This window comes from Debaryomyces fabryi (genome assembly GCF_001447935.2).
Source record: "Debaryomyces fabryi strain CBS 789 chromosome Unknown contig00026, whole genome shotgun sequence".
NCBI lineage: Eukaryota > Fungi > Ascomycota > Pichiomycetes > Serinales > Debaryomycetaceae > Debaryomyces > Debaryomyces fabryi.
In genome coordinates, this window is record NW_015385452.1 from 1 (window position 1) to 22934 (window position 22934).

The 22934-nt window shown below is 34.8% G+C and overlaps 15 protein-coding genes across 15 annotated transcripts; 6 read left to right on the top strand and 9 right to left on the bottom strand.

The window, feature by feature from the left end:
- Window positions 1-5: 5 nt before the first annotated feature.
- PR26 (proteasome regulatory particle base subunit) lies at window positions 6-1256 on the top strand (the record flags this gene model as incomplete). The annotated part of the gene is made up of 1 exon (XM_015610563.1): window positions 6-1256. One exon carries the CDS (start codon window positions 6-8, stop codon window positions 1254-1256), a length of 1251 nt encoding a protein of 416 aa, XP_015468562.1.
- A 73-nt stretch (window positions 1257-1329) lies between these two features.
- Window positions 1330-2937, bottom strand: SMP3 (glycosylphosphatidylinositol-alpha 1,2 mannosyltransferase; the record flags this gene model as incomplete). Its single annotated transcript, XM_015610564.1, has 1 exon — window positions 1330-2937. The coding sequence occupies one exon, from the start codon at window positions 2935-2937 to the stop codon at window positions 1330-1332; it is 1608 nt and encodes a 535-aa protein (XP_015468563.1).
- A 199-nt stretch (window positions 2938-3136) lies between these two features.
- On the bottom strand, window positions 3137-5176 carry UTP5 (Utp5p; the record flags this gene model as incomplete). Its single annotated transcript, XM_015610565.1, has 1 exon — window positions 3137-5176. The coding sequence occupies one exon, from the start codon at window positions 5174-5176 to the stop codon at window positions 3137-3139; it is 2040 nt and encodes a 679-aa protein (XP_015468564.1).
- A 1006-nt stretch (window positions 5177-6182) lies between these two features.
- NCB2 (negative cofactor 2 transcription regulator complex subunit) lies at window positions 6183-6623 on the top strand (the record flags this gene model as incomplete). The annotated part of the gene is made up of 1 exon (XM_015610566.1): window positions 6183-6623. One exon carries the CDS (start codon window positions 6183-6185, stop codon window positions 6621-6623), a length of 441 nt encoding a protein of 146 aa, XP_015468565.1.
- Window positions 6624-6805: 182 nt separating this feature from the next.
- Window positions 6806-7084, bottom strand: AC631_01737 (uncharacterized protein; the record flags this gene model as incomplete). The annotated part of the gene is made up of 1 exon (XM_015610567.1): window positions 6806-7084. One exon carries the CDS (start codon window positions 7082-7084, stop codon window positions 6806-6808), a length of 279 nt encoding a protein of 92 aa, XP_015468566.1.
- A 173-nt stretch (window positions 7085-7257) lies between these two features.
- BUB2 (Bub2p) lies at window positions 7258-8244 on the top strand (the record flags this gene model as incomplete). The annotated part of the gene is made up of 1 exon (XM_015610568.1): window positions 7258-8244. The coding sequence occupies one exon, from the start codon at window positions 7258-7260 to the stop codon at window positions 8242-8244; it is 987 nt and encodes a 328-aa protein (XP_015468567.1).
- A 6-nt stretch (window positions 8245-8250) lies between these two features.
- On the bottom strand, window positions 8251-10172 carry AC631_01739 (uncharacterized protein; the record flags this gene model as incomplete). The annotated part of the gene is made up of 2 exons (XM_015610569.1): window positions 8251-10052; window positions 10157-10172. The coding sequence occupies 2 exons, from the start codon at window positions 10170-10172 to the stop codon at window positions 8251-8253; spliced, it is 1818 nt and encodes a 605-aa protein (XP_015468568.1).
- A 187-nt stretch (window positions 10173-10359) lies between these two features.
- On the bottom strand, window positions 10360-13140 carry LHS1 (Hsp70 family chaperone; the record flags this gene model as incomplete). Its single annotated transcript, XM_015610570.1, has 1 exon — window positions 10360-13140. One exon carries the CDS (start codon window positions 13138-13140, stop codon window positions 10360-10362), a length of 2781 nt encoding a protein of 926 aa, XP_015468569.1.
- Window positions 13141-14352: 1212 nt separating this feature from the next.
- HPT1 (hypoxanthine phosphoribosyltransferase) lies at window positions 14353-14982 on the top strand (the record flags this gene model as incomplete). The annotated part of the gene is made up of 1 exon (XM_015610571.1): window positions 14353-14982. One exon carries the CDS (start codon window positions 14353-14355, stop codon window positions 14980-14982), a length of 630 nt encoding a protein of 209 aa, XP_015468570.1.
- Window positions 14983-15087: 105 nt separating this feature from the next.
- Window positions 15088-16170, bottom strand: AC631_01742 (polyubiquitin-binding protein; the record flags this gene model as incomplete). The annotated part of the gene is made up of 1 exon (XM_015610572.1): window positions 15088-16170. The coding sequence occupies one exon, from the start codon at window positions 16168-16170 to the stop codon at window positions 15088-15090; it is 1083 nt and encodes a 360-aa protein (XP_015468571.1).
- A 198-nt stretch (window positions 16171-16368) lies between these two features.
- AC631_01743 (uncharacterized protein) lies at window positions 16369-17679 on the bottom strand (the record flags this gene model as incomplete). Its single annotated transcript, XM_015610573.1, has 1 exon — window positions 16369-17679. The coding sequence occupies one exon, from the start codon at window positions 17677-17679 to the stop codon at window positions 16369-16371; it is 1311 nt and encodes a 436-aa protein (XP_015468572.1).
- Window positions 17680-17687: 8 nt separating this feature from the next.
- On the bottom strand, window positions 17688-19409 carry AC631_01744 (uncharacterized protein; the record flags this gene model as incomplete). Its single annotated transcript, XM_015610574.1, has 1 exon — window positions 17688-19409. One exon carries the CDS (start codon window positions 19407-19409, stop codon window positions 17688-17690), a length of 1722 nt encoding a protein of 573 aa, XP_015468573.1.
- Window positions 19410-19955: 546 nt separating this feature from the next.
- On the top strand, window positions 19956-20828 carry AC631_01745 (uncharacterized protein; the record flags this gene model as incomplete). The annotated part of the gene is made up of 1 exon (XM_015610575.1): window positions 19956-20828. One exon carries the CDS (start codon window positions 19956-19958, stop codon window positions 20826-20828), a length of 873 nt encoding a protein of 290 aa, XP_015468574.1.
- A 148-nt stretch (window positions 20829-20976) lies between these two features.
- Window positions 20977-21831, top strand: AC631_01746 (aminodeoxychorismate lyase; the record flags this gene model as incomplete). The annotated part of the gene is made up of 1 exon (XM_015610576.1): window positions 20977-21831. The coding sequence occupies one exon, from the start codon at window positions 20977-20979 to the stop codon at window positions 21829-21831; it is 855 nt and encodes a 284-aa protein (XP_015468575.1).
- A 25-nt stretch (window positions 21832-21856) lies between these two features.
- SER2 (phosphoserine phosphatase) lies at window positions 21857-22795 on the bottom strand (the record flags this gene model as incomplete). Its single annotated transcript, XM_015610577.1, has 1 exon — window positions 21857-22795. One exon carries the CDS (start codon window positions 22793-22795, stop codon window positions 21857-21859), a length of 939 nt encoding a protein of 312 aa, XP_015468576.1.
- Window positions 22796-22934: the final 139 nt, after the last annotated feature.

The window sequence follows — 22934 nt, forward strand, 5'->3', positions numbered from 1 at the left end:
CTACAATGGAAGAACTTGGTATCTATGAATCTAACGGTAAGCAAACACATATTCCAATAAACAATAAGGTTAATAACAAGGCTAATCATAATGAAGAGAACACAGATGTATATTTGAAGTTGAAAAAGTTAGAGAAGGAATTGGACTTGTTGATGTTACAGGAAGATTATATCAAGGATGAGCAACGTCACTTGAAAAGGGAATTAGTAAGGGCGCAAGAAGAAGTCAAGAGGATCAAGTCAGTTCCATTGGTTATTGGACAGTTTCTCGAGCCAATTGACGAAAATACAGGTATTGTTTCGTCGACTACTGGTTCTAACTATGTAGTACGGATATTGTCAACATTGGACAGGGAATTGTTGAAACCATCGTCATCAGTAGCATTACATCGTCATTCAAATGCGTTAGTCGACACTTTGCCACCTGAAGCAGACTCTTCGATCTCTATTGTTGGAGACGAGCAAAAACCTGATGTCACATACGCAGATGTTGGTGGGTTAGACATGCAAAAGCAAGAAATCAGAGAAGCAGTCGAATTGCCGTTAACTCAAGGTGATTTGTATTCCCAAATTGGTATTGACCCTCCAAGAGGGGTTTTGTTATACGGACCACCAGGTACCGGTAAAACCATGTTGGTGAAAGCGGTAGCCAATTCATCCACTGCGTCTTTCATCAGAATCAATGGTTCCGAATTCGTCCAAAAGTATTTGGGTGAAGGTCCAAGAATGGTGAGAGATGTTTTCAGGTTAGCCAGAGAAAACTCTCCTGCTATCATTTTTATAGATGAAATTGATGCAATTGCAACTAAAAGATTCGACGCTCAGACCGGTGCTGATAGGGAAGTGCAAAGAATATTGTTGGAATTATTAAATCAAATGGATGGTTTCGATCAGAATTCTACTGTTAAAGTCATAATGGCAACAAATAGACATGACACTTTAGATCCAGCGTTATTAAGACCTGGTAGATTAGATAGAAAGATTGAATTCCCATCATTAAAGGATAGAAGAGAAAGAAGATTAATCTTTTCTACCATAGCATCGAAGATGGCATTAGCTCCTGAAGCTGATTTAGACTCTTTGATTATAAGAAACGATCCTTTGTCTGGTGCTGTTATTGCTGCAATTATGCAAGAAGCTGGTTTAAGGGCTGTCAGAAAGAACAGATATATGATATTACAAAGCGACTTGGAAGAAGCATACACGTCACAAGTTAAATCTGGAACTGAGCATGACAAGTTCGATTTCTACAAATGATTTCATATAGATTTTCATTTAAAAATTTATAAATAAATATTTTGTAAAATAATATATACAATTTCATAATATTTCATAATATTTCATAAATCCCTAACCCAGGCTTCAAACTTTGCAAATCAGAAAAGTCTAAGTGATCCAAATCTAAATGATGAGTATAATTCCATACTTGATTCATGGGAATATCATTATGTTCACGCATAGAAGCCGTTGGGGCAATTAAATAAATGGATCCTCTGAAATCTTTGAAACTCTCTATTAACTTTGTAACATGTTTGTAGTTACTACCCATTGTATCTATTAAATGATTTGATTTTGTTGAATCGAATTCAAATAATGGAGAATCATCAGTTACTGTTAAAACCTGTAATGTATTGTACTTGTCACCAAGAATCCAAGAAGGAGGGGAATAGGTTCTCCACCAAATTTGAATTGATTGACTTGAAGATTTCTGGAATGTATTATTATGAAAATAATCTAAGGCTGGAACTACACCTCCTTGGTGATATACTCCCAATAATACTGCCATAAAAGCATTAAAAATATACCATAAATTCATCAATATAGAAACGAACGGTGGCGCTTTGACGACCTTTTCTTTCTTGGATGTAGATGAAATGTTCTTCAAATCAAAGCAACAACATGCTAACGGTACAATTGGTATTAAAAATCTCAATTCTTGATGTGGAATAAACGACAATACCGATACGCCACTTATAACCGCTAAAAATGGTGTAGTCCTCCAATATTGGTTTTTAAAATTAGAAACCATGAAAAACAATCCAGGCCCCATTATTTGCGGTAAGTTGACTAATAAATGTGTATAATACGGGTGAAGGCCGTGGTTCGATAAATTCTCTACTTTTGAATTATAGATAAGGTTATTCAAAGGAGTTATCACGTAACTGCTTAAATCAAAAGGATGATCTAAAACGGCATCAATGGAACCATTAAATTCAAATGTATCTATCAAGATAAAAGCTATGGTTGGGACAATAAATCCTAATAAACAAAAGACTGTACTTATCTTATTATGCCATAAGTATTTTATTAAGTAAAAAGCTGGAAGAACCAAGAATGCCGGAAACGTTATTCTATTGAATATACCAATGGATGCAAGAACCCCAAACCAAAATAATCTTTGGTTTTGGTTTTGTATTTGTAATTCTGGTACTTTCAGCTCTAGAATGAACCGTAAATCATTTATAATCAAAACGCAAATTAAAACCAACCATGTTTCAATACTATTGGAAAAGCCGTGTGATTGATATACTAATGTTATGTACGATGTCAGTGTATAAAACAACCCCTTTATTCTTTCTGGTTTTGTAGGTAATAACCTATGGATGCACATGTCCGTAATTACCCATCCGATTATAACATTCTGCAATCTAGTCATATACCATATTTGTAACGGACTAAGCTTTGATCCCACTAATTTAATTGAATACAATAATGGGCCGTAAAGTAAATATAACGGCCCTAAGCTTCTAGCTGGTGTGTCAGATGAAAATTCCCATGGTGGATTTGTAGTGAAGTTGAAAATTTTATTAGTTAAAACTTCAAAGCTTTGAAAATGTTCATCAGGATGAATATAAGAATTGGATAATGCAAGTACAAATTTTAACCCAATTGCTATCAAGTATACATATCTCCAATTAAAATCAAGACTCCACGACATGCTAATAAAGACTACTTTATATTTGTTCACAATTTTCAAACGTATTTTGCGATTTATAAAATAGAAGTGTGTATTGATCTACATTAATCTACAGAATAATTTAAGTCGTAACTATTAGTTTAATATTAATATTATCTCTATAAAGGTTAGGTATAAGGGATACTGAAGCTGGTTGACTTAAATTTTTCAATGCTATTATTTACTGATCTTCTTCATCGGCCTCAGATATATCATCATTTTTCACTGCAATTTCTACGTCACTATAAGCTTCTTCATCCTCAGGATTTTCTAAATCCATAACAGACTTTATGGAATCTCTTGGATCTTCATCTTCACTCTCGCTTTCGCTTTCACTTTCACTGGATCTTCCACTTGCAATATCAGAATCCATATAATCATCTTGACCATCCATGATATCCATTTCATCGTCGCTTTCATCCTGACCATTTTGAAGTAACTCGGCATCGTCTAATTCTTCAACATATTCCACATCACTTTCACCATTGTCAGAATCGTCATTGAAATCGTCCCTGAGAATCTCTTTCTTCAAATCATTCTGTTGGTATAACATATTTAATCTTCCTTGTAATTCCAATAATCTGGGTAATGTATCTGCCTTTTTAGATAAGATTGCATGCAAGTTTGATAACTTAATATTCAAGTTTGGGAAAGATGTTAAAACACCACCATGAATGATTATGATCCATTTCAACCAATAGTTCAATTGGTCAAATCTAGATGTTTGACGGGTAATTCTTTCAGCCAATCTGTCTAATAAGATGACAGCTAATGACGAGTCCAATCTACTAATAGTACTTTGAATAACATGAGGATCACGGTTACTTAAAACAGTTTCTAATAATGAGTGATCATTACTCTTTAACGATTGAGAAAGAACAATAGTCAACGTTGCAGGAGCATTCTTACTGCCTAATTTTCTTTTATTTGGATTAGCTTGCTTTGGTTTTTGGTCTGTAGATAACTTTTCCAATTTTTCTGCTAATGTCTCTTCCTCTTCATCGTCATTTTCGTCACTTTCATTATCCAAATCTTTGAAATTTGAACCATCAGTGACAATCGCGTTACCTTCATTATAATGTTTGGATGCTGCAATATCATGACCATAATCAGAATGGCTTGTAGTTTTCAAATCTGGTTTCGATTTTTCAATAGTAACTGAGTTTGTTAAAATCACTTCGCCTGATTCGTTCAACCATTTAATAGATTCAAAGTACAGTAAATTAGCATTTTCTAGCCATGATAAAACAATAGAATCATCATTTACGGATACTGCAGTTATGGATAAACTCATGTCTACGCCGCTTTTGATTTCATCTTGTGGTCTGGCCAATTTAACAGATGCATTAGAAGAACGGGACTGAACAGTAGATAATTGTTGTCTTCTCTTCTTTTTAGAATGCACGTTTGCCGAAACAGGTGCATCATTTGATAATGGATTATTAAAAACTTCTAATGTGCCATTCTCAGTAAGCATTACTAGAACTGAAGTATTTTCATTCTTTATTCCAAGGGCCATATCCAAAATAGATGCTTGAGCCACAAATACAGCTTTTGTATTCTGCTTGGAAATCGAATATAAATTAATGAATCTGTCATCGACAGCACTTGTAAGGAATAAATCATTATTGCTTGGAATTGGATAAATTGTATCTATTGGCTGAACATGAGCAGGGAAAGTTTTGAGGATTTGTCTCTCTTGGATATCTATAAGGTAAACTGAATGAGAACCGACCAATAAATGGGCTTTTTCTTCATAAAGCACGGTTGAGATTCTAGAAATGTTTTCAGACGACTCTAACAAGTCATTAATGGCAAAGGTTTGTAATAACTTAAAGCTTGTTAAATCCCATTCGTGAATATTTCCACCAATATCACAAGACCAACCACTCTGAGTTAGTTTGGAGTAATGGAAATCTTGGATCGACAAGTTAGTTGGTGTAACTAATTCAGATATTATTTCATTGGTTAAAGGGGAATATACAAGAATCGATCCCTTACTTAATCCTATGGCGATGAGCTGGTTCTCAGTATATGGTATCCATGATAAGGCTGTCAATCTTGACGATTTGTCTAAATTGAAAGATGAATTTAACGATGATTGTGATGGGTTTATAGATTGTACTCTAACCTGATGTGTATCTAATGCAATAACTCCCGATGCTAAATAAGTATTTGTTGGATCAAATTTAGCGCTTATTAAAGGTCCTGTCGATGCCATGTCTCTGTCTTATGTGAAATATGTGTTTCTAAATGTATGATACAGGGTAAACAATGTTTAATATTAAAGGATTGGATATCTTAACTTATTACTATTTGTTTATAACGAGACACTTCTTTATATGACAAGACAGTATTCTTTCAAATATTCAACTGATAACTAGATGAGCTCTGAAGACAAAAATTTTTGAAAATATTTTTTTGCGAGTGTATAACGATTATATAATCAGACTTTTAACAGCCAAACTTCCTAAGAGCATTGACATGGGCAGCTCATGTTACTTCCAATTGAACTCTCGTCTCTCGACATCCACCTTCATTTTGGAAGTTTTAACTAAGGTGGTTATATCATCTGTCTAAATGTGATATTTTCAAATTAAATCAGTAGAAGTCAGCAGTTTCTCATCCCATCTCTCTTTTCCCATCTCTCTTTTCCCATCTCTCTATCATCCTATTTTAGTCAATCAGCTATCATCGGTCTTGAAGCAAGGAATATATTTCTATGATTAACATACAACTTACAGACTAAATTATCGTTCTCAATAAGCATGTCTTTTGTGGCGGCTATTCCTTAAGCTGTTAAGCAGGCCCATTAGACTCTTGACAACCAAATTTATCGAGAAAAAAGACCAAGCAACTACTAATACCCCTGACTTCTCCGTTCTTCAAATTCCACTTACATTTAGGCAGTAATAATGTTTTCTACTTCAAACCTGCCGAGGTGCGTGTGTTTAAACCTGTCATCATTTATGTATCTGAACTCAAGTTCACGAGATCCTTAGAAATTTTTCACATTTAAAGTAAATGCCGATACATCTTTGACTCCTTCAGATAGGGAGGTGGCTAGCAATTATCACCGTCAATAAAAAGAGTGTTGTTATTGTTATGTTCCAGAGTTGCTGCAAATGAATGCTATATATAGTGATTACGTAATAGGGCAAAGAATATAAAAGGCCCCCAAAATCCCAGGCTTGAGAAACAAAATAAATGGTACAACAAACATCAGAATGTCGGATTATCCAAGCAGCAGCGGAGAAGACTTATCACTCCCTAAGGCCACGGCTCAGAAGATCATAGGAGAAATATTGCCTAAAGATATTGCAATCTCTAAAGAAGCTAGGGAAGCCATAACAGAATGCAGTATAGAATTTATAATGATTTTGTCTACGCAGCTGAATGATATAGCAGAAAAAGAAGCTAAAAAAACCATAGCGTCAGATCATGTTGTAAAAGCATTGGAAGAATTGGGTTTCCACAATTACCTCGAGATTATTAACAGAATCTTGGACGAACATAAAGAACTCTTGAAAGGAAAAGAAAAGAAGAATAACAAGTTCCAAAATTCTGGCTTGACAGAAGAGGAATTGTTGAAGCAACAAGAAGAGTTATTCAAAAAATCAAGGGATAGGCTACACAGCACCAGTACAGAGGTGAAAAACGAGTCGTAAGCACCAGGAGATTCTTGAAACCACGCATCTAATACATATTGATTGTGCGATTCCATTTTATGCGATCGACGTATGTATTGGAGGCTCAAATGTACAGTAGTTTAATGAATAGATTTATAACGTAAATTGAACCGTGTAATTAATAATATACAAGAGTGGAACGGCCACTCTGATTTGCTAGCCTAACCCAATATTAATTCGTAGAAGATAATCACCACATTAATGAAAATCAATGGCAATCTCATAAGTGTTCTAACAGCACTGATGAGATTAATCAACCTCGTTTTAACAGACGTTCCCTCGCCTTGTGCACTAGTAGAAAATTGCAGATATGGTTGGGATGGATTGTTAGCAGTGGTAGATCCCCATCCTATTCTATTCAAAAATCTATCTTCACTAAGAACCGCTATCCCGTTGACTGTTAATATAATCACGTACAACAACTTCCCGAGTCCGAACATTTGCTTTTCTTATATTTTTCACTTGCTTTATATAACGAAACGAATGAAGTACTTGTTCTTATTTTGACAAAGTTGACGTTCATAGTTAACTTGTAAATTGGTGTAAAATGTAAATTATGAGCGTTGCGGAGTTATGTTTACATTAAACAAGTGCTAGTCAAATCATATCCAGCATGAAAGATGGAACAAATGCAATGACTCCACCTAGTAATATGCAAATGAAAGGAAGAAAGAAGGACTCAATAGAGCAATTTATCAGTTCTCCCCAACTTTTCCTTGAAAATAGTTTATCTCAGTTGAGATACATGATACTCATTGAAGGTTTGTCCATTCCACCTGGATATGATCTGTGTCCTTATAGATCCTACGTTTGGTCAATTCTTTGCCGTGTGCCAACTTTTTCAACAGATATGTATAGAGAAATCATGGATGATACTGTGGACAATTTGTCACCCGAGTTATACCAAAAAATCAAGAATGACACGTTCAGGACTTTAATGAACGATAAGAATTTTCATCAAAAAGTGCTGGAACATTCGCTAGTGAGGATATTATCAGCAATAGCCATGACTGTTGACAATAAAGTGGGATATGTGCAAGGAATGAATGTTTTGTTAGCTCCTATTGCCTATGCATGCCAAAAAAGTGAACCTCAAGCATTTGCGATATTGCATCATTTAATTACGAAGCAGATACCGCAATACATAACCCCAAACTTAGACGGCGTTCATGCTGGGCTTAGCCTTGTTGATGTCGTTCTTACAATTATTGATCCAGTGCTAAGTGAATATCTCGATTCAAAGTTTTTAAAAGCTGAGATCTATGCATTTCCGTCGGTACTAACGTTGTGCGCATGTACACCACCATTACAATCAGTGCTTAAATTGTGGGATTTCCTTTTTGCATACGGAACGCATATGAACATTTTGTTTATTGTAGCACAATTGATAAGTCATAGATCGGTATTGCTAAAGTCTCAACAGCCCATGAAAATATTAAGAAATTTCCCACCATTGGAAGAAAGTGAGATTATAAAGTTGAGTCTAAGCTTCATTCCTGAGCTACCAAAACCACTATATGATTTAATTACAAGACACGGGTTTGATCCCAATGTTCCAAATGAATTAAAATTATTTTTGATTGAGAATAAGTATAATTAATGCTATTTAAAGTAATCCGTTTTTAAAATCATTATAATCATAAAACGAACAAAGTACGGTTCTATCATTATACATTCTTCCAGCTAGTCCCATGATAGCGTTTAATGCAGTTTCCTCATCGTCAAACTCAATATATATTTTTCCTAACCCTGGCTGAGAAAACTGCGATATTCCTGGAGTATAATCATTTGCTGGTCTTGGGATCTTGATAGTTCTTAAATTCCCAAACTTTGAAACCTCTTGCAGAATATCCTTTTGAATAAATTTGAAATTAGCATCATCCATCAAATCTTTAGCAGTTACTATATTGATTAGCTGAATAACTCGCAGGCTTGGGTGTGTTGTAACATGTTCATTCTTTACTAATTTCTTTAATGTGCTCAAATCAATTGGACAATCTTGGATACTCGTCTTATCAGGAATAATGCAGGAGAAAAAGGCATCTTCTATAAGCAGACTTTCTTTCAATTGTTCAATCAACGTCTGCATAACTGGAATGGCGTTAATAGTCTTCTGATATTTAGTTGGATCAATATAAAATTCTAGGAAAGCTATTCCTAATGACTCTTTAGTACCTATCTCTCTTAACAACTGAAATCCTTTGATAGTGCCTATCTCCTTTATGTTTGAAATTAATTCTGTTTCATTAAGCGTGGGAGATACTAAAAGTGTAATTTTTCTTGGGCTATCGATTACAACCTCTTCGATTTCATCCTCTTTAATTTTATCATACGGTGGTAAACATTGAACTACGTATTCCCCAGGTCTGGAAATATCAAGTACGATATTATCTCCAGTTTCTTGACCCCCTTGATGAATAGGGTTTCCTTCGTCGTCGTTTTTGACCAACTTCATCTCATTAAACGATAATTTCCTAGAATTTAATGCCATTGCAATTGTCGCACATGTATTGTTCTTAAATTCAATGATTAAATTTTGATCATCTTTTGTTTTCCTTTTGGATTCCACGTTGTTTAATGTGGTCTCGGGGATATCAATTTGGCTCAAAAATTTATTGAAATACTCAGTGATTTTCAAGTAGTCAATTAAACCAAAATTAATGTTTTTAATGAACAAGATGCTAGAGTTTCTTGAATCTATAGGATCAATTTTCGACGAACCATTCAAAATATCGTTGGAATTTAATAATCTGTCTCTAGCTACCCCTTCTAACTTTGTAAAATCAACAGGTCTTGGATAACCTGGTAAGGGAAACAACCCTGATAACTTGGCTCTCTGTGCTGTTACATTCTCAAACCCTTTTGGTTTCACGCCCCATTTCGAGTCGATAATAGTGATATCCTCAATATTTGGAACCTTTTGCAAACTTGCTAGTTTCTTTTGACACCTCTCTATTTCTTCTTCTTTGGTCAACTTGGGTTTTAAATCTTGCGTAGGAACTCTTTGTCTTCCCTTCAGTTGTCGATCATCATATCTCGGTTTATATGAGAACAGTGAGTCTCCTCTATCAGAACGATCTCCTTTATCTCTATAATATCTGTTACTATTATATCTATCGTTCCTTGTGTCATGAGATGGTCGTGATGGTCTATAATTTCCATTTCTTCTATCATCATACCTATCATTCCCATTTCTTCTGTCATCATACCTATCATTCCCGTTTCTCCTGTCATCATACCTATCATTCCCACTTCTCCTTTCATATTCCGGTGTACTTCTTTCTCCGTATGGACTATCACGAACTCTTTCTCTAGCCCTATCTTGGTATTCATATCCGCCATTGTTTTCTCTTCTCGGTGTTCTATACGAGTCTCTTCCCAGATAAGTTCCAGACGATGAGGGACGATCTGTTGCGAATGTTAGTACATTTTCTCTTATTAAAATAGCTTCTCTCAATTAATATTTCAGCAAAACTCGAAGCATAGAAGTTTATATCACAATTTATACATACTATTGTCGTAATTCATATTCAAGTATAATTATCTTAACCTCTGATTAGTTGGTTTCTATAGTGTTGATAATTTATTTCATCTCGCATCTAGCTTTTTAATACATTACACAAACTGGTCAAACAAAATCAAATATTAATATTAATGGGTATTATATATAATTACCAGTATATAACTATGTATAGAGGTTATGTAGAAACATAAATTACAATTCATCGTGAACATTCTCCGTAGATTCAGCTTCATTATTAACTGTAGATTTGGTTTTAGTTTCCGATTCAATTGGTTCAGAATCAGATTCTTCTTCAATGAAGCCATTCTCTTCTTCTTCCTCAACTGCCTCCTTATCTGTTTCTTTTTCTGCCCCTTTTTCTTGCTTTAATTTATCTCTCAATTCTTTTTTATTCTTTCTTTCTAATAACTTATCGAATTTATCATTAAATGTTTCAATTCTTGACTTGTGCGATTCCTGGATCAAGATAATATCGGCCAACATCTCAACAATTTTAGCCGTAGCCGCTTCATACTTTTCATAGACTTCTCTCTTTGGTATCTTGTTAAATTGAGATTCGCTCAATGAAGTCAATTCACCAACTTTTGCTAAATGATCTTTATATTTAGCTAAATCCTTGTCTAAGGTCATAATCTTATCACCGCCTTCTCTCAAAAGCTTAAATTTAATACGATCATTTTCCTTATCAAAATCGAAGTTCTCTTTTTCATATTTTTGTCTAATTTCACTAATTTGAGTACCAGATTCAAGCATATAGCTTTGAACTTGCATAGCAATAGTAGTACCATCTTCATATAATTTTTTCATACCAGCCAAAGAGATATCAACCTTCGACATTTCGACAATGGAATCTAAATCTTTCTTTTTTGAAGCTACTTCGCTTGATTTATTAAGAAAGTCGTCGATAGAAGATCCGTCACTATCAAATTCAAACCACTCTATGGTGTCACGAACAAACGTGCTATAATTCGATATTTCATCTTCGGTCATCTCTTTTAATAATTCGTCTTGATGATCGTCAATATATGCACGTAATTCATAACATCCACTCTCCAAGTTGTTCTTAATCTGGTCTAATTCTGCACGAGATTCATCTTTACTGTTTAAATAAGCCAACTTATTAAAAGTGCGTTCTTTCGTTGTTCTTGACATAGGCTTTATATGAGGGTAAATCGGTTTAGGAATATTAATAGAAACTGGTTTTGTCTTTCTCTTAGATGATTTTGACGTAGATGATTGAGTTGAATTTGTGGCATTTGTGTCGATTGTGCCATCGTTATTAGCAATCTCTTCGTCGGTCCCTTCTGACGCATCCCCTTCTTTCTTTAATAACTTTTGGAAAAATCCACCTTTTTCTTCGCTTGCAACACATTCAACCTCTAAGTTAGATAAATCAAACATTTTATTATGATCTAAGGTAAAAGTACCAAAAATTTGCTTAGAATCTTTTGAAGAACAGCTTACATCATTGACTTTTTTCAGGAAATCATCAAATTTATATGATTTGATTAAACGGCCGTCTTCATATAATCCAATATTCATATTCTTTTTATGACTACCGAGATTCAACCTAGAACTATTGTTTATCTGGCAACCTTTAGCGAAGACTAATTTATCATCATCATTATCATCAATCTTAATTTCAAAATTATGGTAAGACTTTTCAATCACTTTAATATCTTTTGCCTTTTCTAATTTAGTTTTTAATTTAAGACCCTGTAATGTGGTACCTAAAGCACAACTTTCATCTGCATTGACAGATTTAGAAATTCTTTTTTCACCTAACAATGTCGCTAAATGTTTTTGGACAAAGGGGATTCTCATAGACCCACCATTCAAAATGACTGACTTGATATCTTCAATCGATTTTTCCGGAGAAGTAGATTTCAATGCATCCTTGATGGGTTTAGTGATATGGTCCATTAAATCGGAGTTAATTTCTTCAAATTCGTCCTTTGTAACAGTTGTCTTAAAATCCTTTCCGTCATAGAGATTTTCCAAGGAAACATGATAGTCAGAATTAATGGAAAGGACTATTTTAGCCTTTTCAGCCGCTTCTAAGATACGGGCCAAAACCTTTGGTGGGAGCTTAGTTGAGTCCTTTAAATCAAATGAGGTCAAAAACTTTTCTAAAATGATCGTGTGGACAGATTGGGTGAATAACTGGCCTCCAAACGTTTCGTCGTATCCAATACTTTCAAGTTCTAATACAATTGAACCGTTGGTGAAGGGGGTGAATGAAAATAAAGTAGCCGTTGTTGATCCAGCACCCATATCATAAATAATATGGTATTCCTTTTCGCCTGTCAAGTCTTCTTTATTAAACTTTTTACTCGAAACATAATTCAATGCAACTGCGGTCCCTTCATCGACTAATCCTAAAACATTGGAAAAATTACCCAATTTCAATCCGTCCAAGTATGCTTGTTTAGTTTCGTGTGATGCAAATGGTGCAACAGAGACTACCACATCTTCAACAATAGGCTTTGCCAATGCATTATCTTCCAAGTCGTTCAAAGCTCTAGCTTTGAGTTCGTGCAAATTCATGGCAAGAACTTCTTCAATTGCAAACTTATAAGAATCGTTAGAAAGTCCCAAATCAACCTTAATAGCATCAGATCTAGAATCATCTCCAGCTAACTTCACGCCAAAGTTACGTCCCAAAAACAGTTGTGTTTCGGCACTCTTGACGGATTTCCCTAAAAGTGGCTTCAATCCCATGATACATGACTGAGGAAATCTGGTACACAACGATCCAGTGGCAGATCCGAAGACTCTCTCTAATCCACCATCGTTCTCTCTAATCGAAATTCCCGATAAATCCTTTCTCTTGCCTTCATCAGTAAGCACAATTTCAAATGAAATTCCTGGTGCCAATAAGACAGCTTTGGTGAATTGCTGACCATAGTCTATCCCCAATATAGCCGCACTACTTGTAGCAACTAAACAAATGAAAAATAATAAGAGTTTCATACTCGTTTATCAATGCCCTCCTTTCGTTTTCACTATTTACTGATATATATTAGGAAACACTTCTCTATATTTAGTACTGAAAAATCTCTACGTGTTTAGTACCGTCTAAGAATGCGAAAGGAGGGGTGAGTAAGAATTATCACGTGTTCGAATACAGCATAAGCCTATTCAATGGATGCAAATTGTACTGTCCTTCCTTGGACGATCAAGAATAAAGTCGATGGGTATTATATGATCAGGAATATTGATTTTGAAATATAACTGTTAGATTTCCAATCCCGTGCACTTAAAATTAGATTGGAAAGGGGACCCCAAAGTCGTTGGGAGATTCAACTTTTTTTTAACCCGGCTCTTTCGCTTAAATACGATTCGGAACTTACATAGATATTATTGAGACTTTCGTACAGTAGCAATAACTAGCTTCTGAATTAACTCACATTATTAACTCTTCATTATTTCTCTGGGTACACCTAATAAGATATTCAAAAATTCTCATACAAGCAACGCTTGTCCTGTCTTTGGTATCTGGAACACTTTACAATTTGCAAGCTCCGATGGATTTCGATCACCCAATTGATTTTAGATAGACTTTTGATGCATTTTCTAATGTTTTACATAAAGGCCTTCGAGAAATGTGCAATGTTCCATAGTCTAATCGAGACCATTTCCTTGACTTACAGTAGACAAACTGAATAAATGTATGCATACATCATTGGAATACTAGCGTGCAGTCCATCTCGGTAATACCAAGCCATCTTGCTGCTTCCTTGGTATTGGAACGTTCTAACTTTGATATTTCAGGTGTAAGGATGGAGTCTACATGTATGGATTTATTTGGTGTATGGAATGATTATGAATACCGTTCCGCGGAGCTAACACGGGTGTACATTCCACTAGATACAAAAAAATTAGATATTGAAGATAAGACAAGCCTAGAGAATGGATGATAGGCTGTTATGTGCTATGGATTCTCACGTCTACCAGCATACTTGCTGTATCCGAAGAATAAGATATCACGACTAAATATGCTACAACCCGTAGATTGCCGTAGACATTTTTTTACATTTTTTTTTTCCCATTGCGCAGCATCAGTGTATAAGGATTAAAATTCTTAAATTTTTTTTAAGTCTTCTTGTGCTTGGGTAAACGATTGCCCCCTAGGTTCGTGATTCGGCAATTATTCAAGCTAGTATAGATACAAACTAAACAACAATGGGTTCGGACGAAGTTCAAGACAAAATGTACATTTCGTACAATAATGTCCATCAATTATGTCAAGAAGCAGCAGACAAAATTAAGGCATTCAACCCAGATTTAATCATAGCTATTGGTGGTGGTGGTTTTATTCCAGCCCGTATGTTGCGTTCATTCTTGAAGGAGCCAGGTCAACCAAACGTCAGAGTTATGGCTATTATTTTGTCGCTTTACGAAGTTGTTGATGGTGCTTCCGAAGAGCAAATCGGTACCGAAGTGGTTAGAACCCAATGGATTGACTATCAACAATCCAAGATCGATTTGGTTGGTAAGAAGATCTTAATTATCGACGAAGTTGATGATACCAGAACTACTTTACACTATGCCATCTCTGAATTGAAAAAGGATATTGCCGAACAATCTGCTGCCAAGAATGCCGATCCAAATGATACTGAATTTGGTATTTTTGTTTTACACGACAAGCAAAAGCCAAAGAGAGCTGAATTACCAGCTGAAATCATGAATGGAAACTATTTTGCTGCTAGAACTGTTCCAGACAGTTGGATCGCTTATCCATGGGAAGCTACTGACATTGTTGAGCACACCAAAAGAGCTGTTGAACAAGGAAATGATTGTTTCTTGCCTTAATTGATAGTATTTGTATATTATTTGTGGCGTATGTATTATTTATATTTATGCATTAATGGAAGATATTTAACTACGTATTGCTATATGTATGTTGGTTAAACATATTTAATCTATTTCAATGTAGTCTGGACTTCTTGAATGATTTTTCAACGAGGGATGATCACTAGTCTTATCCTTTCGTTTTTTACTCTGTCTCAATGATTGACCACTTCCACTAAATGCATTTTGAGAGGCTTGGTTAGCATTCTCTTCTTCGCTTTCTTCAGGAGTTGGTAATACAACTGGGAAGCCAAAGAATAATTGATTACTTGGTAAATCTAATGGCACCGGCTCTGCGTCAGGATCTAAATCATCTATTGTGTGTTCAGCTTTAGTTTCTTTCCTTTCGGAGGTAGGTTTTCCAGATAATGACTGCCCTGAGCCTTGAAATGCATTTGTAGAACTTGAAGACTCGGCTACCAAATTAGCATAGTTCAAAGACTTGGCCATAGTTCCAGCTCCGGCACTTCTGTTAACGCTGGACGGGTCAATTGCGTTGGTTGTTGGTTTCTTGGCCAGGGGTTTATATTCCGGTTCAACATAGCCAACTGGTGGAGCAAAATCCGTCTCCAAATCGGTCTCAACAACACAAACACCATGACTTGACGACTCGGGCTTGGCTTCGAGGACCTTTATCCCATATATGGAATCATTATAGTTTATTTCAATTATATCATTCACTGTTAAAGTAGAAAACTTTCTTAACACGTTTTCTAACACCGCTTTTGGATCTGTAATATCTAAGAAATCTACTGATTGAGGCTCTATTTTTACAAAATTTCCTAATGGCAAGTCACAGTTGGAAATTTTCAACAACAGTCCTGGTGATAATTGTAAAGTCGACATCATCCATTGAGGTAAATAAGCTCTTCCTTCTTCAGCCACAAATTCTAAAACACCACTGTGAGTAGTAATGCCACTTGCTTCATTAGATAATTCGAATAGCATGGGGTATCTTATATGTAACATTGTTAACTTATTCAACGCCGATGATGGTAGAAATATCTTTCCCCCGTAGTTAGCATCATCCTTTCTAATATGGTCAGGCATCATAGCAACTGGATAACTTCTAAAATAATCTTCAAACTTCGAATTCATTGGTGCAAATTGTGATGCACCAAACATTGCAGATCCAAATCCAGAAAACATCTTCTTGAATTTTGTATTATTAATTTAGATATAATGGTACTATGAACTTATCTTTACAAGATACGATCTTGCCGTTACTTCATAGTGCAACCTTGGTTTTGTGTAACTAACATAGCTATTAAGAATTTCATCAAACATAAAATCTATTATCTTTTAACGAGTTGAACAAAGTGTATAAATGTCTATAAACGTACTAACTTATTTATTCTGTTGCTGTTGTTGTTGCTGATTAATTTGTATAATCTTAGCGACTGTATCCTGCTGGCTAGAATCTAAACCTCCAAAAATACCTGTATATTTACCTGAATCCTGCTGTTGTAATGACAAAACCTTGTTTGCAAATACTTCGAAAACATTAATATTATCAATAGGGGTTTGTTTCATTGCTTCTAATTCAGCTTCATCTGCTTCGAAATCATCATCTTCGAGATAAGCATCGTCATATTCGTCTTCTTCATCATCATCACCACCTGTATTAGTAGAATATTGTTTCATACCACGGTCTTCGGAAAGAATGTCTTGTCTTGCCTTAATGGCGTGTGGCAAGACTTCTAAATTAGAAATTAATAAATCTGTTACTTCCAGAATAGTTTCTTGTTGTGGAATCAAAGATAAATCAGCATCACATAATATAGACAAGCAACATAAGATTTGAATCTTGCAACCATAAACACTTTGGAAATCACCAGAATGCTTAATCCATAATTGGAAAAATCCGCCAGTAAATTGTTTCTCGTTCAAAAATTTAAAAGTAGTAGATGGATCGATGTAAAGACATCCAAAGAATATCTTCAAGACTGATAAATGATGCAACATATAGCCATCAAATGCATCTTGGGATTCCAAATTGGTAAATACGTTAAAAATTTCAGGCAAGAATCTTGGCAAGAATGAAATAAATCTGGTGTTCATACTTAATATGGTTAACTCAATTAACTCAAATGCACAGTCTGCAAAAATAGGATCTAACGAATCGCTGCTAAGGATATTGAAGCAGACATTGAGCAATGATTGTACGTATGGAGTTTCAATAGTAACTTCGCTTTGGCTGAAACCATGGTTGATGACACTTTCAAAAAATGGTTGGAAGGTATCAAAGTATTCCAATGCATAGGTATCGAAAGAATCAATACAGGATTGGAATAAAGTCCATAAAGTAGGTGAAACGTGTTGAGTACTGAACAAGATGGATTCGAGAATTTCAATTGCTTCACCTAAGAATGCAACCATGGCATTTTCAAGAATAAATTTAACCATATCCTGTATAACGCTTTCCATAGAAGCTGCAACATTTGGAGAAGAATTCATAGCAATAACCAAGGTGGTTAAAGTGTTTAAAATACCAGAAGCTTGATATTCTTTATCGAGGTCAATATTATTACTAGTACTACTAGTTTGTTGGTCTAATAACTCAGAAGCTAATCTAAGAAATTGTTCCACCAATTTTGAAGATAATTCATGAGCATATGGCTCTAAATTCTTTGCAAACTTTTCAACAAAGGAGTCCATAACGCTGGTTAAGATATCTGACTCGAATTTTTGGACATGTCCAATAATGTACCCATTAATTGTGGTGCCTGTCCGGAAATATGTTCAGCAACTAATTCTTCATCCACTAAAGTACGTAATGCATCAACTGCAGTAAGCTGGACCGGAAACTGTTCTTGGTTTTGGAAACATTTCACAACAGCTTGGAATATGTCTTGTAATACTTGTTGATCTTGATATTTGTAGACAAACATAGCCAAAGTGTCGCATGCTCTTGCAGTCAACCAAGGGGTTCTAGATACTGTTTCATCAGATAACTCTGGATAGATGAATGTATGTAATAATTGGTCCAATTGACCTTGAACCGGTGATGACTTCTTATCCAATTTGTATGATAAAGTTGACAACACACGGAGAGCACCTTCAGTTTCCATTGCTGTTGCAATATCTTGACGATTTTCATTTCTTCTACTAAAAATACCATTAACAATTCCTAGAACTTGGTTGATAGTAGATTTAAACTTTTTGGTGGACAATCTGAAAATAAAGTTGATAGATGCTACATCAGCAGTGTTACTTTCTCTGTTGATATCAAAGAATCTCCTGATATATTCATCTGGTTCATCTTCGTATAATTCTATGGTTTCTTCGTTAGCATTTAAAGTAGGCAAAATGACATGAAGAATTATAGCATCCAATTTGTCAGAAATTAAAGCCCAAGCAGGTGTTTCAATCAACTGCTCCAAAAACGAAATCATATGATACAAAGATCCTTCCGATAACCACACCTTTTTGACAGACCAATTCTCGATAATTGTCCAATAAGCATTCAAAATCTCTGGAACAAAATTCTCTAAGAATGATTTTGCAAACTCATTATTAGCCTTATCCTTGGTACTATAACCACCTCCATGACGTGTCAATAATCTGTGTAAGTTACCAAAACACCATTTTACAGTCTTGATTCTAGGATTGGCGCTTCTCAATTCAATGGAATCTTCTTCCATAACTGAGGCTGGTAATGGTTTGTTTATGATAAGAATTTGCAAGTGGCACCAATTTCCTAATTTCGACTGGTCTTGGAAATAACTTGGCAATGATGAGAATGTTGTAAACTTAAATACTTTAATGATCATGTACAACATTTCATCGGTGACCGGTGAATCATTATTCAACAAATTTGTGACCAAATTCTCTAAAATTGGAAACATTTCAGTGGAGATTTCTTCTAACACTGGATTAGTTGAGTTCGAGCTTTCCAAGCCTGCCCATCTGTAATTTTTCGTGTACTCGTATAAGCATATCAACCCCGTGTATATATGGTCAATATTATCAAAATCACTAATTAACTTCTTAATCACAGGTATCAATTCTTCCCACTTTTCAGAGTTCAAAATGTTATGCATAGCAGTGGCTAACTGTAATTTTAACTGGTTATTCTTGTGTTTTTTAATCAACGTTTGGACCAATTTCTCTTTGATGATCGGTTTTTCATTATCTTGGATATTCAATGGTGTTGCAGCCTTATTTTCAGAAATCAACCAATAGTTAACAACCCTATTTTTGAAAAAAATGGCGGCACTGATTTGAATTCCAAGTGGAACATCCTCTTCAGTGATTAAGTCAAGCAAGTACGCAGTAAACCCAGGTTGAACTTCAAATACATGTAATTCTTGTTCACTTTGTTTTCTAACTTGGAAATCTGAATCTAACGTTCCCGCTAAAGACTTAAGTAAGTTATCTTTATCCATGGTCAAATTTAATTACTATATTTTACACACGTATTAGAAGACTTATCCTATGCTAACCTCTATATCATTCATATCAGTATGAAAAATTTTTGTGAGATTAAGCCTAAGTTACACAAAACTACATTTGATTTCTTCCTATGTCAGTATAGCTGAATTCTTGATATGATTGATTGTGTTTCGATTCTTGTTCAACACAACCAAATGGTGATTATATTCGTTGTAGAGTACATTCTTTACGATACTTCAAAAAAAGAATTAAAAAAAAATTGTTTAAAGGTGAATCGTCTGTCCCACCATGCACTTTCAAACCACAATTTTCAGCTAAAGCCAATTCTTTTGTATTCTTCAGACCAGCTAATCAAAAGTATTCCCACTGAGGTACAGAATACATGAAGCTCAATATGTATATACATAAATGTAGAATACTTCTTATCTTTTTGCAAGAATTTGAAGAGTCGTCTCTTTACCGATTTTATCTCTTCTCTCACTTTTCACTAAAATTAAGGCCCTAAAGTATATACTGTAGTTTGATATTATTCCTCAAGCATGGCTGTTACTGAGATCAAAGGCTTTCTCGTATTGCCGGTAAAGCTACCTGAAGCAAGTATTCCGCATTATATATTCTTTAAGAAGCATGACAGCAAAAATAGCGCCACTAATAGTACAAACAATAATGCCAACCGTTCAATTTTCTTCTTCAATTTACCTATAAACACATCTACAGCATCATTAAGAAAATATTTCCAAGCGGTAGCTATTGGATCTACTATAGAATCATATACTTCGAGTTTATTGAGTGATTATGCCGAAGATATATGGGTTGATTTGACTAAGTTGACATCGGATTTGGAATTAAACCAACAAGAAGATATTGAAGCCAGAAGTAAATTACCGAAGAACTGTGGGATAGCGACTTTCGTTGATAAAGCAGCTTTTCAGTTGGCATTTAATGCCTTAAAGAAACTTGCATCGTCATCCACGGAATCGAATTGGCCAATTAATGCATCTTCCACGTTTGGATCGTCGTACTTCTTGTCCAAATATCAATCACAAGTTTTAGAGCCAGAAGAAATATCTAATACGGTATCTCAAGCACTTATTGACTTTGATAGGGCAGAAAAGGAATCCATGGAGAATCTTCAACAACAAACACAGCTCGTAGACGAGGATGGTTTCACATTGGTCGTTGGCTCGCATAGAAAGACCAAGGCAGGTATAATGGGAAGACAGAAATTAGCTGCTACTGTTGAAGTTGATAAAGCCAAGTCTAATATGAAAAAGAAAGAGAAAGAAGATTTCTATAGATTCCAATTAAGACAACGTAAGAAAGACGAGATGAATGATTTATTGAAAAAATTCAAATTAGATCAAGAGAAGGTCAGGCTCATGAAAGAAAAGAAAAGGTTTAGACCTTATTGAAGTTCTGTAATATATTTATATAGTTAGGCCTAGTTGATTAATAAAAATTGTAAATATCGTACTATGTACACCCTCGATCACACACATTTGAGACTTCAATATGTTCTAGATATTGCATTTTTAAGTCATTTCTCGTGAAATTTTTAAAATGGAGGGTGATTATCCAAACAATGGACAATCCTACAGTGAACTAGCTAATGAAATACATGGGAAGTACTTAACGGATGTTTTCAATCCAGAAAATATCGATTTTCAGATTCTTTCTACAATACGGTATGATCCCAAATTAACTGTTATACCACCAATTATAGCTTCGGATATTACGAAAGACAATTTCTTTTTGTTTGATGAACACTATCATAGATTAGTATTCACTTTGAAATACTTTCATGTTCAGACTCATGATCTGGATGAACTAGCCTTCGAAATTCCACAGGACTTTTTATTATCAAAACTCATTGAAGCCATAACCTTATCTGATAGATTAGTATTTGAACCAATGAAAATAAGATTGCTAGTCTCATTAGATGGTGATGTTAAAGTGGAACTACATGACACTGGTTATAGAGATAACTTGCTTGATGGAATTCAAGATAATTCTTTTTCACCAGAAGATATCTGGGATGTTTACATTGATAAAGAGCTGACATTTATGTCGCCGTTTACATCATTCAAAACGACAAATAGAAAAGTATATACTGCTGCAAGAGAAAGGGTATTACCAGGTATAAGGGCTGGGAAGGAAGAGGTTTTGTTGATTAATGGGCTGGGGCATTTGATGGAAGGGTCTATTACAAACGTAGCTATAAGAAGAAAAAAGGATGGTAAATGGATTACACCACAATTGAGCAGTGGTTGTTTATGTGGGGTGATGAGACATTTTTTATTAAGAAAAGATTTTATTGAAGAAGAAACTATCTTGTTGAGATCGCTAGAAATAGATACGGAAATTCTATTATTTAATGGAATTATGGGTGTTGTAAGAGGTAAAATAGTCGGATAGATTTGATTATAGTCTATTTATGTATCTAATTAATTAATTGTTTAATTTCGTCGTCGCTATATCCCATGATATATAATATGTCTTGTAATGAATCAGTATTCAAGCAGCAAGGAGCCATTTTTTGAACTTTTGGCTTAGCGTTCCATGCAATGCCAAAACCAGCTACACTCATCATTTTCAAGTCATTGGCACCATCGCCTACTGCAACTGCGTTACAAGGATTGATTTCATGGTTTTTTGCGATTTCAAGCAAGAGTTCTGCTTTCTTTTCACCATTGACAATAAAACCCTTCGTTGTACCATCCAAAATATTTTTTGAATCAGTTCCTAACTGATTTGCATAAGCATAATCCAAGCCTAATTGTTTTTTAACAAACTCAGCTAACGGTATAAACCCACCAGAACATACACCCATAACGCATCCTAGTTTCTTTAATGCTTTACATAACTCTTTGGCTCCTTTTGTTATTTTAATTTTGGTTTCCAATTCGCTCCAAATCGATGTAGAGTCAATGCCTTTCAACAATAAAACTCTTTCTAAAAGAGACTGGGTAAAATCGAGTTCACCATTCATCGCTCTTTCGGTAATATCTGCAACTTTATCTTCAATGTTTGCATATGCTGCAATCAATTCAATAACTTCTTGGTAAATCAATGTAGAATCCATATCAAAAATAAATAATTTCTTATCTTTACGCTCACTTGTTTTTTGAAAGATAATATCAAAGCCTGATGGATTACCCAATAATTCATCTTTTATCAAGTTCAATACTTTTTCAGCTTCTTGTCCTGCCAACTTCACAGCATAGTCAAATACTCTGTTATTTGTTGATAACGCTTTCTTTTCAACTATTGTTAACAGCAACTTCTCGCTGATGAATGTTTCTACGTAAGCTAATTTTTCCTCTGGGATTCCAGATGAGTGTGAAATTATTGTAATCGAATACCCCTCTATATTAGACATTTCTACTGTACCTTATCGAATAAATACATATATGTATATCAAATCTACAATCAACGTTTCTATATGACTCAAACCAGAATATTTTTCATATTATATGCAGTGCGCAACGTTTTCAATAGATTTTCTAGATAACGTTTTG